The sequence below is a fragment of the Alosa sapidissima genome, chromosome 22, assembly GCF_018492685.1.
Source record: "Alosa sapidissima isolate fAloSap1 chromosome 22, fAloSap1.pri, whole genome shotgun sequence".
NCBI lineage: Eukaryota > Metazoa > Chordata > Actinopteri > Clupeiformes > Clupeidae > Alosa > Alosa sapidissima.
Genome location: NC_055978.1, coordinates 28,744,906 through 28,763,395, shown reverse-complemented (window position 1 = coordinate 28,763,395; position 18,490 = coordinate 28,744,906). Strand labels below are relative to the sequence as shown.

At 41.1% G+C, this 18,490-nt stretch overlaps 2 protein-coding genes across 6 annotated transcripts; both read right to left on the bottom strand.

Annotated features, from left to right (window-relative positions):
* Positions 1-1,265: 1,265 nt before the first annotated feature.
* Positions 1,266-7,768, bottom strand: LOC121697855 (fibulin-1-like). 3 transcript variants are annotated; one of them, XM_042079637.1, is made up of 15 exons: positions 7,553-7,768; positions 7,265-7,373; positions 6,542-6,677; positions 6,322-6,463; positions 5,993-6,034; positions 5,707-5,796; positions 5,459-5,596; positions 5,210-5,347; positions 4,868-5,011; positions 4,401-4,526; positions 4,179-4,304; positions 3,978-4,097; positions 3,718-3,849; positions 3,477-3,600; positions 1,266-1,882 (listed from the first exon to the last, which is right to left on the bottom strand). In XM_042079637.1, exons 1-15 carry the CDS (start codon positions 7,608-7,610, stop codon positions 1,507-1,509), a joined length of 2,001 nt encoding a protein of 666 aa, XP_041935571.1. In that variant the 5' UTR covers positions 7,611-7,768; the 3' UTR covers positions 1,266-1,506. The 3 variants fall into 3 exon arrangements, with proteins under 3 accessions (XP_041935571.1, XP_041935572.1, XP_041935573.1); XM_042079638.1 differs by lacking the exon at positions 5,707-5,796; XM_042079639.1 differs by lacking the exons at positions 5,707-5,796; positions 5,993-6,034.
* trim24 (tripartite motif containing 24) lies at positions 4,669-18,416 on the bottom strand. 3 transcript variants are annotated; one of them, XM_042079635.1, is made up of 20 exons: positions 17,003-18,414; positions 15,781-15,899; positions 15,464-15,611; positions 14,945-15,077; positions 14,734-14,850; positions 14,525-14,639; positions 14,267-14,413; positions 14,052-14,169; positions 13,548-13,954; positions 13,322-13,462; positions 12,540-12,660; positions 12,354-12,411; positions 12,099-12,234; positions 11,133-11,419; positions 10,918-11,044; positions 10,720-10,794; positions 10,470-10,625; positions 9,724-10,353; positions 7,767-7,768; positions 4,669-4,697 (listed from the first exon to the last, which is right to left on the bottom strand). In XM_042079635.1, exons 1-18 carry the CDS (start codon positions 17,289-17,291, stop codon positions 9,727-9,729), a joined length of 3,321 nt encoding a protein of 1,106 aa, XP_041935569.1. In that variant the 5' UTR covers positions 17,292-18,414; the 3' UTR covers positions 4,669-4,697; positions 7,767-7,768; positions 9,724-9,726. The 3 variants fall into 3 exon arrangements, with proteins under 3 accessions (XP_041935569.1, XP_041935570.1, XP_041935568.1); XM_042079636.1 differs by lacking the exons at positions 4,669-4,697; positions 7,767-7,768 and having other exon boundaries at positions 8,473-10,353; positions 14,945-15,074; positions 17,003-18,416; XM_042079634.1 differs by lacking the exons at positions 4,669-4,697; positions 7,767-7,768 and having other exon boundaries at positions 8,473-10,353.
* Between the last annotated feature and the right edge of the window lie 74 nt (positions 18,417-18,490).

Sequence of the window (18,490 nt, the reverse complement as noted above, 5' to 3'; positions counted from 1 at the left end):
GTGACTTCAGGTATGGGGATGAGAATAGGAACACTGTGGTTCTGAGAAGGACAATTTCTGTGAGGAAATCAAGTTATTGTTAGTCATAATATTTGCTACACAACAACACAACTACTCACTACATGATCAATAGATCAAATAGCCCTACCCTCTGGTCCTCGTAGTTCTTTAAATGTGGTTAAGTAAATGACAGAGTGGGAAATTAATTTCACTGTTTCCATAGCACAGTCAGTGTCGTGGAAGTGACAGGACTTCAAACAGCGAAGTCTGTCCACACTCATATCATTGGCACTGAAAATAGACAAAAAGTACATATTTTTGTATCAACAAATGTTTGACTGTTGGGTGTGATTGTACAACAGACTATGCACAGAACAAAAACATGGAAAAACTTAAAAAGTGAAGTTTAATGCTTCATCACTGATGATTTCAAACATGCAATTAGTTACAAGTAGGTAGGTCCAAGTTTGTCTTATGGTCTGTAAGCCAGCACAAAATAATAGTGTAGTTTACAATAACATCACTTTTCCCAGCTAGGAGTCATCCCATAAGAAATAGTATGGAAATTCACACTCATATTCATGCGTGGGCTGCAATGGATGGTAGAAATCAAACTGTCAGCAATGGAATAAAACTATAAAGTAGAAAGCCATTCACCTATGCAGACTAATTTCTGTGTTCTTCAGGTTGCACCTCAAGATAAAAAACTCCAAAGCTTTGATATGTCCAAACCATGAGCAAGAATTTGGTAATTCAACAAGCATCTGGCCCTGGTCACTCACAACTACTGTTTTCATATAATTTACAGTCAGCTCATTGATTACCACCCAAAACTAACACTGTGGGTCACTGTTCTTCTGAGCAGCGGTGCCTTCCAACCACAAATTGAGCTCTAACTGGTGCCAGAGCCTACATCTCCATAAATAGGATCTGTGTTTCTTTTCTGTCTTTTATTAAACCTCTGAAAGGGGACATCCTTATTCCTCTGTAGGTTTAATCTGGCAGAGGTATGGGAAATGTGAGTCACCAGGCCCACAGAGTATTTGCATATAAGTTGATACACCTATGGTTGATTCTTGGAAGACACAACCACAGAATTGCAAGCCAAGCCAGAAGCCAGAGCAATTCCATAATAGATAACATTTAGCTGCTGCGCACACAGGCTGCATTCTAACATTGAGGGTGCAACAGGGTTTGTAATGTAAAACAGGTTTACATTTGTGACAAGAAAACGGATTGATGATAAAAGATCATTGATCTGTATGGACATGTCTCAAAAGGAACTTTAATCATTATAACAAGCTTTAGGACAGACAGCAACATTTGAAACTCAAAACATCTGTCAAGAAAATCGATTGCATAAGGGAATATTTTCTATGCTCCACCTCTGGAAGTAATCATACAGCACAATTATTTAGAGTATCATCAGGCATCAAGCATTCACAAGGCCACATAGTATTCCTTGCCATCAAGACTATGCTAAAACATACACTTGCTGTTCTCTCATTATGGCAGCCTGATGGGTGGGACAGGTTGCCCATGAGTAACAAACACAGCGATCTTGGCCAGATAGAGGCTGGCAGTGCTATAGCGTGTCAGCCTCATCTCTACACTGAGCAGGAAATCCCTTGGCTGGGTCAGAGTCCTCTGCAGGGATATTACCCCCCCATAGCCCTGTTTCTGAGCACTGAAGTAGCCCTCCTCGTTGCCTGCTACAATGGCAAGTTGGATGTTGTCCTCAGGTGTGGAATTAGAGGGTCCCATTCGGAAGACGTCAGCAGGTACTGAGAGGTAGGTAGGAAACGTGAGGTTGTAGAAGGAGATTCTCAAGGGGAGAGATAGGCACTCGCGCGGCCCTCTGCAAGGTAAGAGCTCGCAGCGGCTGGAGAGGCAGCAGGCAGCCGAAATGGAAAGCGCAGGATAAAGCAAACGTGGCGTTACAGAGGTACAAAGAACACATTTCCATCAGCACCATCACACAGAAACCTACCTTGTCTACTCGCACAAAATAAGATATGCCTTCGCATATACGGTAATCAAAATGTAAAAGACACTAGTTCAGGATAAAATGTATACTGTATATAAGACTCACTTTTCGCACAAAATAAGATATGCCTTCGCATATACTGTAATCAAAATGTAAAAGACACTAGTTCAGGATAAAATGGGTAACACTTTATTTTAATGTGTCGCTATTACAGTGTACCTACCTAATTAGGTACAGTGGTACAACCTGTGTAACAACATGTACTATCAGGTACTGTCATTGTACTTGCATTATGTATTTGTGGGTACCTACATATAGTTGTTACATTGTAATACTGAGTGCTTTTACAAAACTTTGCCAATTTGCCTAAATTTTCATCAGAGGCAAAGAGCTGACCTGAGATCTGCTGGATGGGGTAAATCTGGCCATGATAGATTTGATATACAAACCATTCTTAGCTCCAGTCAAGGCCTCATTATTTTCAGTGTACATGTAACAGCTGTGCTGCTACAACCTTGTTACTCTTTGATACAGTGGAATAAACCTATTAAGTGTACCAGTTAATTACTTACATGTACATATGACATGTATGTTATGTCTTCGACGTCTTGGAACAGGTCTACTAATTCACATGTACTGTGTGGTGTAACAGCAGACACGTTTCAACACATCAATTACAGGATGCATGACATCATTGACAGGATGTATATAATATGTACATGTAACTACTTAACTGGTACACTTTATTTTAATGGGTTTATTCCACTGTATCAAAAGAGTAATAAATGTGTACCAACACAGTTGATACATGTACTACAGTATGTAGGGTAATGGCAGACATGTTCCAAGACACCAATGACACAACATACATGTAATATGTAATTGTAAGTACTTAACTGGTACACTTCATTTTAATGGGTTTATGCCACTGTATCAAAGAGCAATAAGTGTGTACCAACACAGCTGATATATGTACTATGTAGTGAATTAGTAGACCTGTTCCAAGACATCGAAGACACAACATATGTCACATGTAAGTAATTAACTGGTACACTTAATAGGTTTATTCCACTGTATCAAAGAGTAACAAGAATGGTTTGTATATATAATCCATCATGGGCAGATTTACCCCATCCAGCAGGTCTCAGGTCAGCTCTTTGCCTCTGATGAAAATTTAGGCAAATTGGCAAAGTTTTGTAAAAGCACTCAGTATTACAACGTAACAACTATATGTAGGTACCCACAAATACATAATGCAAGTACAATGATAGTACCTGATAGTACATGTTGTTACACAGGTTGTACCACTGTACCTAATTAGGTAGGTACACTGTAACAGCGACACATTAAAATAAAGTGTTACCATAAAATGTATACTGTATATAAGACTCACTTTTCGCACAAAATAAGATATGCCTTCGCATATACTGTAATCAAAATGTAAAAGACACTAGTTCAGGATAAAATGTATACTGTATATAAGACTCACTTTTCAGCAATGCGGCGGAAGTTTGGAGGACACTCAAAGGACAGGCAACGGAAACCACCCTGTATATTGAAGCAGGTCTCGCTAGCATGGCATGTGTGTGTTCCAGTTGCACACTCATCAACGTCTGTAAACCAGCAGAGAAAGAGAGAGGAGAGAGAGAGAGATGCTTTGATGTGTTATCATCTATTAATATTTGTATATGAAAAGACTTTAATGTTAATACAGATTTGTATGCTCCTACCTTGACATGATCGGCCATTTGGTGCCAGGGTGTAGCCTGTGGCAGGGCATGAGCATTCAAAACTTCCCATTGTGTTTGAACACTGATAGGAACAGACCTTCCCTCCAGGGGTTAGGACACACTCATTCACATCTAGGGAAACATCAACATGGTGTTCGCTAACTGTTTCTATGGCCTATTTAAGATCAACTGTAAAATGTTGTCTGTCAAGAGTGAGACCCATGCAGTTCAGGATACATCACAACATATCTTCTTCTTACCTTCACATGTAACCCCATCAGAGTCACTAAGCTGGTAGCCAAGACGACAGTAGCATTGATAGGAGCCATAGACATTAGCACATTCCTGGTTGCAGGGATTGTTTTCACACTCGTTCACATCTGTTAAAAAATCTCAGTCATAAAGAGGTACATTTCAGTGTATGCATGCATGTCATGTTAGCAGTTATCTTATTTCTTTACCCTTGCAGTTCCTGCCATCACTGTCCAGCCTGAATCCTGTATCACAACTGCACTGGTAGGACCCAGGGGTGTTTTCACATTTGTGTGCACAAAGCTGTCCTGGATAGTGCCTGCACTCATTAATATCTATGACCAACAGGAAAAGGTGAACACGCTAATTGAACAAGCTCATGGAAATAGCAGATTTTTTATTATTCTTGTATATCACAAGGACCAGCCCACCTTCGCATACTTTGTTGATGCTGTTAAATATAAAGCCTGGTTGGCACTCGCAACGGAAAGAGCCCAGCAGGTTCACACAGCCATGACCTTCACAGGAGGGCTGGGAGCTCTTGCACTCATCAACATCTGAGGAGATGAAGAAAAAGACCAGAACAGAGCACAAGTTACAGCTCGCCTAACACCTACAGTCAGTCAGCAAACCCACCAACAGTGACCATACACACACAAACACATGCGCACAAACGCACACTCTCTCTCTCTCTCTTTATTCTGTCTTTCTCTTTCTCTCTCTCTATCCTTCTCTCTCTCTCACACACACACACACACACACACACACACACACACATACACACACACACGCATGCACACATGCAAGCAAGCAAGCACACGCGCGCACGCTCACACGCACACACACGCATACATGCATACACACACGCACACACAAACACACACAATTTCATTATTACCTAAGCACCGACTGCCATCTTCATTTAGGTGATAGCCACGTGAGCATGTCACTCTGTGCCTCTCACAGGTATAGGAGCCCAATGTGTTAACACACGTCTGACCTGGCTGGCAGGGGCTCTCCAGAGTCACACACTCATTTATGTCTGATCCGGGGCAAAAGTGAGAGAGAAACGCATGAACACACACAGGAGAAGAAGTTAACACAGGGGATGGAGATGGAATAGAGACTACATTTGTGCTTACATTCTGTAATAACCAAGACATGACCAGCCTGTAGATAGTCTACAATTCACTCTGTGAATTAAGCCATTCACTCTGTAGATTATAGCCTACAATCTCACCAATGCAGTTTCCCACAGCATCCTGTAAGTATCCCTTCTCACACCGTGAGTGGGGTAGACAGCTGAAGGACCCTGGTTTATTCTCACACCGAAACTCAGGACCGCAGTTGTGGGTTCCAGTCAAGCACTCATCAATATCTGAAGATGGAATAGCATAATTAGAGATTTGAAATCGTTTTTGTTTCCCAAAGACAATTGGAATTTGGGTTTCTGTGCTGTTGTAACACACAAGACATTGAGAGAATCCACCTTTGCACAGATTGGAATCTGTGAGCTCATAGCCTGTCCCACAGCTAGCCATTCTCTGGCAGCGGAACGAGCCCTCTGTGTTGATACACTGCTCCCCCTGCTGGCAAGTCGAGGAGCCAACCAGACATTCATTTACATCTGTGTGCACAGAGAGAGATGTACACAGTCCATATTTAAAACATGATGTGAATGACTGGAAGCAAATGTAGGTGATTACTGGTGGTCTAAGAGTTAATTTGGCAACTCACCATCACAGCTGAATCCATCTGGCTTGAGTCTGTAACCCACAAAGCATCCACAGACCCCATTTCCAACACATAACTGAGAGCACTTTGACCCTAAGAAAGCATGCATATGCAGATATATGAAGATTACTTGTGCACATGTCGTAGTTCTCCATCATATCTTCTCCATCATCATCAGTTCTCCAACATTATAAATTAGTGTTCCAATACTGTCATACAAGATCATGCTTGACTGACAAAAAAATACACAAATAATCAACCAGCAACAAGGAACTAGGCACAAGAATACCTTCACATGGTGCTCTGCTTTGTTCATTTTCAGAGGTTCCTTCTTCAGAGATAATGTCAAAGACATTGACATTGACAGGAGGAAAAACAGGTTGTTAATGGTGTCCACACCGAAATCACATTTTTAGCAGTCTATCTCTCCGAGTCTGTCTGACAGATTTGATCATGTGTTTATGGTACATGACTATGTCACAGGGCACGGTGCATAAATTATCCACAACTTTATGTTTTGCATGCCAACAGAGTTCAAGCCAAAATCATAGGAGGAGTTTAGGCTGTTGAGTTATAATTGTGTATGTAAAATGAGTTGTAATTGTGTATGTAAAATACCTTCTTGGCTGGGGGTGTTGTCCAGCTTCACACAGCAGTTTTTAGCTACCTGCTGACAGTGCTTGTTAACAGAAATGCTTAGGTAACAGCTTTGGGCCTCTCGGCTAGCCTCAATACCCAGCATGCAACAGTCACAGCATGTCTGCAGAGAAGAGACGTGTTACCCGTTACCAAAAGCTATTGGGAAGCTAATAAAGAAAAAAAAAGGCGGAATACAAACCTTGGCAATTCTTCTTTCCACATCATTTCCACTAAAGAAATCCATCTCACAGGTTTCATATGTTGTAGCCTGGCGTGTGCCTTTGCTGCAAAACAGGTCCTCCACGGCTGCCACGCAGCACTGCTCTTGGGCAATCCTGCCAGGATGTAAAGGGAATAACATGAGCAGTAAAATAGGAAGGGGCCTCAGGAGTTTGCAATAAGAGAGATTAACAAGAAAAGTTGAGAACTGATAGATTTTAATGACTGGATACAAAACCTCACTATATAGGGTCCTGCAAATTAAGCCAACCTTGGTTTAGGACATGCATCTCTGGCAAAGTGAGTAACATTTTAGGACACAAATGTTTTATGCCATATAACCTATATGTCCTTTTAAGAAATGACAATATTTCTTTCTTGAGCATACATGGCATTCCTCCAGAGGAATATAATGGCCATGTCAATGTTCACCCACAACATAGTTCCTGCAACACTGCTCCTTTCAATCACATAATTACAGGATGCAGTTGACCAGCAGTCAATCCTCTTCGATTCATTCTGAACTTAAACTAGACCTACTTTATGTTAACATAAGCCATCCTATATTAACTTGTCAACTTGCTGTGATTCAAAGATAACATCTGTGTCTTCATGCAAAGCTTGAAATTCCGAGAGTAATTAGTCTTCCTTTACCATGGTGTTTACAACTTTCATTATGCACCAGTGTGAATCCAGGTGTTACCTGCAGCTGGTGAGCCTGGATATTACAGGGAGAAGTGTACAGTCTTGGCGCTCTTGAGCACGTTCCCTCCCATCCTTACAACACCCCTGCACAGATGGTTGCCGAAATCCTAATGTTTTTCAAATGAAATTAAAATATATATGTTTTTACCTTCAGGTTAAACACGAAACTGTAACTTTCTGTACGTCAAATTATGTTAGGCCTACAGGCCTAATTGTTTTTAAGCTAAATTTTGGTAAAATGTGTTAAACAATGTTCTTATGCTATAGCCTTGCAGTTGTTTCTTACCTTGTCCTGCCAGTGCGTAGCATAACGACATAAATACTATAATCCACAGACACATCATTTACATATAGCCTAGGCTATTTGAAATATGTTATAGTGCTAAACTCCGGTAGGCTACAGTCGAGTTTTCAGTAACAGCAGTCAAGCAGTCACCAACAAACTGGGCGAGATGCAAATGAACAGACGAGGTTGGCTGTCTTCCTGGCTCCAGGTTCACGCCTTGAGCAGCAGTCATTTGAGGATTTCAGTCCCTCCACTGTTATCATTACACGCAACATCGATAGCGTCACTATCTTCAAAACACCGCACATTTTTTGGGGAAAACCACTCATGTCCGATAAGAAACAAAAATCTTCTGAAAGACTGATAAATACAGTAGTCTACTCATTGTGATTACGTTAACTGAAACAATAAGGTTCACTTAGACAGTCACATGCATACATATCAACCATTCATGATCTGGTGATGACATAGGCCTAGATGTAGGATAGATGTTAGGTTAGCCTACTTACTTATTGAAACGTTTACTCTTGGATACAGATTATAAATCCGGATAATACATTCGGCCATATTTTGTAGCCTACTATAAAAATGAAAGGTGTAGCAAATTGTGCAAAAAGGAATGGTGCAGAGCAAAACTATCTGCCAATCTTTTGCTTTTAATTCGAAGACTATAAATGTTTTATCACCCAATGGATATTGTCTATAGTCAGGCCTATACTCTTTTCTTTCTATAGTTTTGCTTCATGCTAAATGCTGTGAAATCAACAACAATATGCCAGCATTTTCTCTCCACAGCATCATGACAGTTGGCCAGGCAAAATAAATACTTAATCAACATAAAAGTAGCCACATTGCATTTAATCCAAATAACACTAATGCCTCCAATATCTCCAAATCGTGTAAGAGTAAGCAAGATGGGCCAGGGATATCAAAATGTTTTATTTTATATTTAGATTAAAGTTACATACACAAAATCTGTGGAAATCATACAGTTATTTCCTCTATTTATAGCAGCCCTGTCTTGGCCAGATTCAGAGGGAAGCAATCTGTTCTCTGCCAGATCCCAACAAACAGGACAGTTTCAGACCCATCAAAGTCCCCTGTAATATGCATGTTTGATTGCATATACACACACACTTTTTAAACTCCAATACAGCCATGGTAACCGTAGTGAAGTGTAGTGGGGGGGTCTCGTCTGAAAGCTGACTGCAACTGTAATTATACGCTAACCATTATACCTCAAAGTATTGTACTGACCAGATCCAAGACCGACATTACGTTCATACGGGTCACAGCCAATTCAAATAAAAAAGTCCAAAAGGTCCACAATATTTTACATGTTCAAAAAACGGCCATGGACCACTCCATGGGAAAAATGAGTCCACTAGCCACTAGCACATGCACAGATCTTGACTATAGTTCTTGGAGCAACACAATCAAGATATACCTTACAAATCCTGGTCAGTTAAAGTCAAGGAGCAATACTGACAACTTAACTTGAACCATCTAAAATAGTGAAAATAAGGAAAATATCTATGCACTCTCCTACTGTACATGAAAAAAAAAAAAAAAGGAAAATTCCTTGGTTGACAACACTGACCACCGCAATGGTGAGTACAGCTATTATTGATATTGATGACATGAATTCTGAGCTTAAAAACATAACATTTTGCTTCAGCTTCAATCAGCTGAATAAAGTAAATGCATTACTCTTTTTACATTAAACAAAAGCACCAGTCATTACCCTAAATAATCTAATTCAGGATAAATAATAATTATTATACATTAATGTAGATCATAAAGGGCAACATCAAACATAATAATTGTACATAATGTGTACTTCTGCAGTTCATTCATTAAGTTTGATTAGGGAAGACACACGCTTGTTTGATGTCCCCGTTGCGATTACCCTGTCAACATGTTCTTTACTACAGTAAAGATATATAATATGCTCAAGGGAAATAAAAACATGCTACAAATAAAATAAACTAGCCTTTTGCTTGGGCACTCTGTGCAGTCTGTTTAAATATGTTTTTTTTTTTAATTATTAATATTATTATTGCAGGAATATTAAAAACAAACTACCTAGCTTTACTAATCTTGCAGGAGGACTCCTTGTTTCAGCAAGGATTTCTAACAGCTTCACATAGACGAGAGGAAGATACAACTACTCATCATCCCTCTGTATCGCTCATCATTTCATCCTCCTTGGGTGAGTCTTCCTGGACATCAGACTCCTTGGGCTCGTCTTGACTGGACTGATCTTGACCATGTTCGTCCTGACCGGGCTCATCTTGACCGGGCCCATCTTGACCGGGCTCATCTTGACTGGGCTCATCTTGACTGGGCTCATCTTGACCGGGCCCATCTTGACAGACCTCCTCTTGACTGGGCCCATCTTGACCGGGTTCATCTTGACAGGGCTCATCTTGACCGGGTTCATCTTGACAGGGCTCATCTTGACCGGGTTCATCCTGACCAGGTTCATCCTGACCAGGTTCATCCGGACCAGGTTCATCCGGACCAGGTTCATCCGGACGGACTTCAGTGGGAGGATCAGAGACTTGGTCACTGGGGGGGCTAGGGAGTGCTGGACTCTTTGGAGGTGGACTCTCAGCAGGTTCAACTGGGGCTCCATGTTCCTCACAGGGCACATCTGAGGGTACACTGCCCTCCAGAACTGAAGAGGCAGAACTTTCTTCCTTTACCTCAGGAAAAGTCTGTTCGGGGTAAAGGAGTTTCAGCTGCTCCTCAAAGAAATTCTCCAGGTTGACACCTACACTTGCCATCTCATTATCCTCCTGTCAAGACAAGCGTAATGGTCATTTTGAGTCTGAAGCTTCTACTAAACACATGCAAGAGCAGATTATACATTTTCAGTTCAAAGTGATTCTATGACAAAGACAAAAAAAAATACCTTGTGAAACTTGGCACAGTTTCTAAAGATCAGTCTGATGTCGGCGACAAAGTCATCAGGCCTCTTGTAAGCTGGACTCTGCTTTAACTCCAGCTTGCTCCTCGCCACTGAGAGGTCCATGGGAGATTTTATAATCTCATTATATTCAGGCATCGTCTTGAGATAGAAAAAAAACACGGTCAATGAAGAAAACGTGCTGGCATGGACATTTGACTGAGGTACTGAGATCTATTGTTCTGAGCTCTCTTACCGACGGTGAGACTGGCTCCTGGAAGTCAGTGCTGAGCTCATTGCAATATAGGCGAAGTAATAATCTCTCACACTTCTGTATGATCATGAAAAAAACAGGTAATACATAAACATTATCCCACCATACAAGTCATATATATATTCTATTTTAAAAATAAATGATGATGTGACATTTTAAAGAGAGGTGAATCATACGTACCCTTTTATCTACAGGAGTTAGTCCCTCAGAATCTGGCTCCTCTTTCACGGCTTTTGTGCTGTCTCCCGTGTCATACTCCATTTCAGGCGTGGTTAGGTCTCGGCAAAACGAACAAAACCACTCCCCACTGCAACATAAAAGCATACCGAGTGAGACGAACTTGTGGCCAGAGATGAATCTTTTAGTCTCAGACATCATGAAGGTGTGTGAAGTACCTAGGAGAAGACTTGAGGCCAGGAATATGGCAGCTGAGATGGAAGACTTTAGGACACTTGTCACAACAGAGCAGCTCCCCTCCATTCTGACACACAGCACACCAGTCCTCGTTGGGATCGTCGTTGGGATCGTCGTTGGGATCGTCATTGGGATCGTCGTTGGGCTCGACGTTGGGATCCGGGGTCTTCTCGGTCTGCTGCTCTTCACCTGGGGGAGACTCCTGACGAGGGGTCTGGGACTGGACACCAGTGCTGTCTGGCAGACTAGCTTTCACACTGGACTGGACCTGAAACACATGCATATGTTATAGGCAGCAGAGCATGCACGCACATGCACACACACACACTCGCACGCATACATGCACACACATGCACCTAAGGGTGTAGTCAACACCTTCATGTATTTTTAACATTAATGCCATTAACAGCTATACAACACACACTGTGTAATGAGGGCCTCTAGTTCTCAGCAAATGTCCTCTGTGCTTATATAAAGACTCAAAGATTGAGCCACAGAAACAGCTAAATGAAGCAATCCCATAATTCAAAAATGTGTATGTGTGTATACTGGTTATTACCACATTCGATGCTGTCTACAGCGGTAGATAACTTACGAACTTAATCATTTATAATATGGCATTAATGGCATATTAGTTTAATGAGGGATTCCAAACGTATTTTGGGTACCCAATGTCCCTTGAAGCAAACAAGAGACATCCTAACGTTGTATCAATTTATTCAATATACAAATAATTCAAGAGATTTTCCAGAAGAACATGCAAGGCACCTTCCAGGCCTTACATGACTAACATAAATTTGGGAAATGAATGGCAACATCAGATAAGTATTCAATGGGAAACACACTTTCCCATGCACCAATGTCCAACAGTCCAACTACTTCAACAAGCATCTGCCTGTGTGATAAATAAAGAGCTCTGCACATCGCTACTGATGAAGTCCACTTACAAAGCGAACTTCATCATCATCTTCCGGCTCATCTTTGATGACAATGATGGGCCCAGGGGATGACCTTCGTCTTCTCTTAGCAGAGGAGGTGGACGCTCCATTCGGCTGGGGGTCGGTTCGTTTCCAAGAAACAGTCCTTTACAATAGAGACATTTGTTAAATCCACATTCCATTTTCAATATGTGACAAGTATCTGAGTTAAGTCCTGTTGTGAGAAAGGCCTGCACACAGTGTTCTCTGGGTCAGTTCACCTACCCTGTCTTTCCGTCAGTAGAGTTTGCCGTTAACATGGGGGAGCTCTGATGACCTTGTGCTGGAAGAGAGAATGATTTCAAAGCAAGGCACTCAAACTGCATTCGTACTATAACTCTAGCTCTAGCTTTAGAACTAAAACTATCACTGAAATAATATGGGACTAAGAAAATAAGGGGCAGAATTTACCAGTCCTGTCAGCAATGGTGGTAGGGACAGTGTGGGGGAAATGATGTCTGGGCATAGACATTTGCAAGGGCCCAGGAGGTTCAGGTCTTCTGTTTAGGTGTATAGGGTCCATTACATTTCTCTGAAAAAGAAATCAGCAATAGGATTCAGTATTCATACATAAACATTCATAGTATGACCTAGAGTATTGACTAATGGTACGGTGCACAATTCTGGCAAAATGTATGTTTAAACTCAACAGCCAATCAAATCACACCTCTCTATTCTGTGTTATCGATTAGCAAAGCAATATGTTCAGCAGATGTTTATGGCCCGATCCAAGACACTATGGTTGTTTTCTATTTAGTCAGGAGGACTGACTATGAATGACCAGTGTTATTGTAGTGCGCACAATGAAGGGACAACTAGTGGACTATGAGGTAGGGATGTGTTCCATCATATCATTCATGATGTACTGGTCAAATTTCTCTCCATGTTAAAATCTCGTGTCATCCCGGGTTATTATCAATGCAGCGGGACCGCAACACGCAGCTCACATGAACAAGAACAAGCATTGAAGAAGGCAAAGGTCAACCCATTGGCAAAGAAGAAGAGTTCATCACTAATGATAAACTTGACTTTTTTAGATCAGTGTTTGTGCTTGCATGGCTCTCAAGTCTGTACACTGGAGTAAATTGTGGCCAAGAAGAAGATAGTGATGAAGTGATGAAATCTACTGCCCATCCCTTCCCTGGAGAAACACTACCATCCAACTCACTAATCAGACAAAAAGCACCACCCACCTGATGCAGAGAGGGTTGAGGGTTGGTAAGGTGTCCACCTCCAGGTGCATTTTGGGTATATCGAGATGCACCCTGAAGCACATCCATGGGTTTGGGTGGGAAATTGGAGGAGGTGGGGGAGTTAATCATTCCTCTCAAAGTCTGAAGGAGAGACCATTTTACAAAGGTGAGGCAGACAGTAATCAGAAAATCTTTTTGCTCCTCCACAGAAAACAAGAATAGTTACCTGAGGGGCAAAGGCTGTGTTTTGCATCATGGCTGTGGGACTGCGGGTGTTTGGTTGAGGAGCAGTGTATCGCCGGCCCTGCTGAGACATGTTGGGATGGGTTTGGGAAGGAGATCCCCCCTGCATGGGCCTGGGTGGGGGCGGGCCTGGGAGCCGCATGTTGTGATACCAGGACCAGTGGTTTGGTGGTGGGTGGCGGTTGGGATGCTGCGCCAGCTTCTCCACCTGCATCTGGAGCTGTGCCAGCGTGCTCTGCCGCTGTTGAGCGGCCGTCCCCGGAAAGCCCGCTGATGGTCCTTCAGGTCTTGGTCCAGGATGGTTGGGATGGTTGGGATGGTTGGGTTGGTTGGGGAACATCTGCATCCCACTTGGTTGGTGTCCTGGAACTTTTTCCATGACCAGAGAGCCTGGGAAAAAAAAAAAAAAAGTAAAATCAATGTGTTCTACTTTTTCCTCGTCATAATAATAAAAAAAAAAAACATTTAGCGATTATTGTTTCTTTACCGAGATCAACATTTGAGGCCCAGAAGCTTGACCGACACTGGAACCGCACTGTATTCTGGGGGACATATGAGGAGGTACTGCACTTTGCCCGCATGAGGTATTGTATCTGACAGAGAATCTACAAAGAGCAAGAAATTAGAAAAAACATACATGCAAGCATACACCAGGGAGAGCAGACATAAGAAACAGCTCATATGAAAATGCTGTCTTCGTACCAGTCTTTTGCAGTAAAGGAGAGCAGTGCCACTGTTGATGGCTGTTGCCCATTTGGTGAAGGAGATCACATGATCCAGGTGTTTGGAGAGGGAAGAGACATCATCCTGCTGTTTCCTGAGTGCAGTCTCATGATCCTTGGTGAGAGCCTAGGTTATAATGATATAATCATATATTAAATGAAGTGCCTCCTAATGCAGAACAACATGCTGCAATATAAATACATTTTGGAAATGTTTCACATCACCAATGAGACATACCTCAAGTTGATTTATCAATATTTTCCCTTTTCTATTAATCTCCATAATGAGATTGCAAATGGACTTCTTGATCTCAGTGGTGACAGCCTTTCGGTTCTCATCAACCTGATGGAGACTACAAACAGAGCATGGCAATATATTCATGTAAAAGAATCCTTCAAGAATCTTGGATATGTAAACAATTTGAAAATATCTTGTCTGAAATTTACCCATTATTGATTGCGTTAGAGACATCTTCGATGGCTTTTCTTTTTTCCTGGAGCTGTCGAGTCATATTCTCCAAGTGTTCCCTGTGATTTCTGTAGGCATCTTCTAGAAACTGGTAACTAAAAGAAAAAAAAGTTGTAACAAATTTTTGCAAATGTTTGGGACAAGGTTGAAAATACTTTTCAAAATTACAAGCAACTATGAGGTAATTACTTGTGATCCTTGTGTTTGAGCAACTGACAGTCCCGACAGGTCAGACGATCACATGTCTCACAGAAAAGTTTCAAAGGCTCCTGTTTATGGACATCACAGAAAACTGGCTTCTGGGTGGAGACTCCCACTCCTTCTGTGAAAATATACAAGAATAATATTATATAAGCAAGATTTAAACTTGTATTATATAAGCAAGATATAAACTTCCTTGTATCCTTGTATTTATATAAAACAATAATAATATTATAGACCCTTTCAAGAGAGTTCCATTATCAGCATCATAGTTGGCCCCACAAGACTTCCTTTTTAACATTCCATATGTTATCTTAATGCAGAGGAAGTAGATTGGGGCCCAAATAGAACGTTCAAGCATTGTTTTTGTTTTTATTGTTGTAAGGGTCTATATAAGCAAGATTTATATAAAACAAGGCCTACCCTTTCCAACAGTTACTTCAGGGTGACTAAAGATTCTCCAATTATTGAAGAAAAGATGGGCATCTGACAAAGCTAAAACAGTACCTGGAGACATTTCTTCTTTCTGTCGAATGGTGTGGTCGCGGGTAAACTTCACCCGCTGATGAGCTTCAATGCAGGTGACACAGAGAAACTCCACGCATTCCACACAATAGCCAGTGGCCTCTGTGTTGTCCTCACAACTCATACACAACTGCAAAGAGACAAACACGAATAAATATTTCACAGAAATGAGATATGTTCTAAACCACCTCCTCCCACTTTTGGTGACATAGAACCATTAACCTTTTTTTTATGACAGCTGAGTTTAAAAATGTGCAGTAGCCTCCTGCAATAAAACTGAAGTCAACACTGGTACCCACCTGGCTTGTCTTCTCAACTGTGCTGCTTGGCACTTCCATTGAGTCTTTAACAAAGAAGTTTTCTAAAACTTCCACTTCCATACATTCCTGATGACAAACTGGACAACGAATCACGTTGACTAAAAAAGAAGGGAAAAGAGAGGTGATACTAAAGCAACACCAACATCAGCTGTTCAATATGGAAGCAACTGAAGTCTTTCATGAATTTAAACATTCAATTAAAGCTATTCCATAGTATTTTCAAATCGATATCTACGATATTCACTGTAGTGAAGCCACATAGCATATATAATAGATCTATATATTATTAACCTATACTTTATTTATGGAATGTAGGGAATTCTATTTTACAAGTGTACAATATTTCTCTCTCCACCCTCTCCATGTTTGAGTACTGACTGTCCACTACTGTTTTACTACTGTCCACAGCCTAATGGTTTACTACTGTTTTTACTGCTACACTGTTTTTCATGCTGTATTAGCACACATGACCAATGGCTTCTGCTACAATACTAAATGGCTGTAACCCTATTACCTCAACCTATTTTTATAGTACCTTGTCTACATTATACATTACTCTCTTATTTGTCCATATTTATTTATGCTGGTCTCTAGACCTTATTCTTGCACTGTTGGACTACTTGCACCTTCACCATGACACTCACTCTCTTAAGCACCTTACCATGCACACAGAATCACAGGCCCAGTCCCGGCCCTGCCACTGCAAGCACCTCATGCTTGATCATCCTTAAGCACACTGTGGATTTTTTTAATTTAATTTATATAGTATATTTAGTATTTTGTTTTTCTTATGTTCTACTGTCTCTATTGTACAGTGGAGTTTTGTTATATGTATATACTTATATTTACTCTTTCTGCTGTAAGTGCATGTTGTGTGATATCTGTATGCTACTGAGACCTTGAATTTCCCCTTGGGGATCAATAAAGTATCTATCTATCTATCTATCTATCTATCTATCTCCTCGCGATCGACAGGGACTCACTGTGCGATCGACTGGTTGGGCACCCCTAATCTATAACATAAATTCAGAAGACACTTTTAGAAGACTAAAAGTTTAGTGTCCACCCAGTTGCGCATACTGTGATGTTATCATCCAGATGTGCATAATGTCATGAATTACAACGTTACCAGCCCAAACAAGTTAATTGGTAGGTTAATGGCAACCAAGAGTCAAGCGAACCAACAAACTGTAATACTTACGCGGTTTTGATGGATCTTCCACATGAAGTTGATGGTTGGCCATCATTTGGCTTGGATATAAAAAATTTCTTGACGGAGGTGGCAAGCATTTCTTACAGAAAGAGTGGAGACAAGGTAGAAGCTTGGGCTCTCTGCTATGAAAATTCAACTTGCAAATGGGACAACAGTCCATTAAACTGTGGGTACTTTGAGCCTTCTCACTTTCCTCTTGAACCGGCATGCTTTCAGCTTCATTTTCGACGATAATAACAATATCATCAGGCTCTACTTTTTCTGTACTCTCGTCCATGACTATAACAAAATGGGTCTAACGATATCTCCGGTTGATGCAGCTGTTGGAACGCTAAAGGGGAAATCAGATCGGATTTCGTGACCTCTCCAGAGAGCTTCTATTTTGTTTCCATCACGCAGGGGTTTTCTTTAGCGTCAGAAAGGCAGGGCACAAAAAACGCCTGCATAAACAATACAGTTATGTTTTCTCTGCTGATTATCTGAATCCTTTACACTGTAGTGCTACTACTGTTGACATTAAACAACAACGCACCAAAAGCTAACATAAGCAGCTAGCGTTAGCCAGCAAGCTAGCCTTCAGGACATAGAACGAGCATTAGTAAACCATAACCTATTTTATTGTGCGGAGTATTAACCATATAACATAGCGCGAGAGAAGTGCATTATAAATATGTTTGTCTGCACTACACAAAGTATATTAATAACTGCTAGGCCTCCTAATGACTTCTCACGGTCCTCCCATACAACACATAATAGGCCTTTTTACCCACTTCTCCCAGCAGGGAAATACCTAGCTACAGTAGGCGAGAGAGACCAATCTTATCCGCAACGCAGATAAAAACAAAAACGCGATTTTTAAATCGAGTTCTACATGCTATGAAAAATTGAGCTGACCATTTACAATGATAATTTGCCTTTGTTCCTGTGATTTAGTTTAGTGCATCTGGAGCAACCATATTTGTTATTTACAGACACAACCATTAAAACACTGCAACATAAATGTGTAGAAATGCTGAAAACTATTGTGAAACTGCCCTTCCGGAACTGCACTCCACTTTTAGATATAAAAAATCATTTAGGCCACTGGCACTTTTGTCTCTGCTTATATTTCGACACATGTTCCTGATACAGAAATGATAGAACACAGTTTCCCCCTGCATGTCTGTAGCAAAACACACCACTTGGATCATGCCATGATACTGTCAGTGAATAATCTGACAAACGCATTAACACTAGGAATATGCCTATACATTCTTTGGCGACACTTCACAGACGCTTTTTGACATTTTATTACTTCCGCCATTCTCGCCAAGTTCATTTAATCAAACAATTATCAACGTGGCATGCACACCCGAACATGTCAAGTCGATATAAATAGATTAATTTGGCAAAAGACCTAAGGCACAGGGACAAACCGGACAAAGCTTTTAAAATATTTTGGTCAGACTGTTTTAGGAAGTGTTACCTTTGACCCCG

Coding starts and splice junctions, on each gene's coding strand:
- LOC121697855 (XM_042079637.1), bottom strand. CDS start 7,610: ATGATGTGTCTGTGGATTATAGTATTTATGTCGTTATGCTACGCACTG. Junction 6,678..7,264: donor TCCAGGCTCACCAGCTGCAG/GTAACACCTGGA, acceptor ACATCCTGGCAG/GATTGCCCAAGAGCAGTGCT. Junction 4,098..4,178: donor TGATGGCAGGAACTGCAAGG/GTAAAGAAATAA, acceptor ATTTTTTAACAG/ATGTGAACGAGTGTGAAAAC.
- trim24 (XM_042079635.1), bottom strand. CDS start 17,291: ATGGACGAGAGTACAGAAAAAGTAGAGCCTGATGATATTGTTATTATC. Junction 15,612..15,780: donor CAGTTGAGAAGACAAGCCAG/GTGGGTACCAGT, acceptor GTCTCTTTGCAG/TTGTGTATGAGTTGTGAGGA. Junction 13,463..13,547: donor ACACAGCCTTTGCCCCTCAG/GTAACTATTCTT, acceptor TCTCTCCTTCAG/ACTTTGAGAGGAATGATTAA.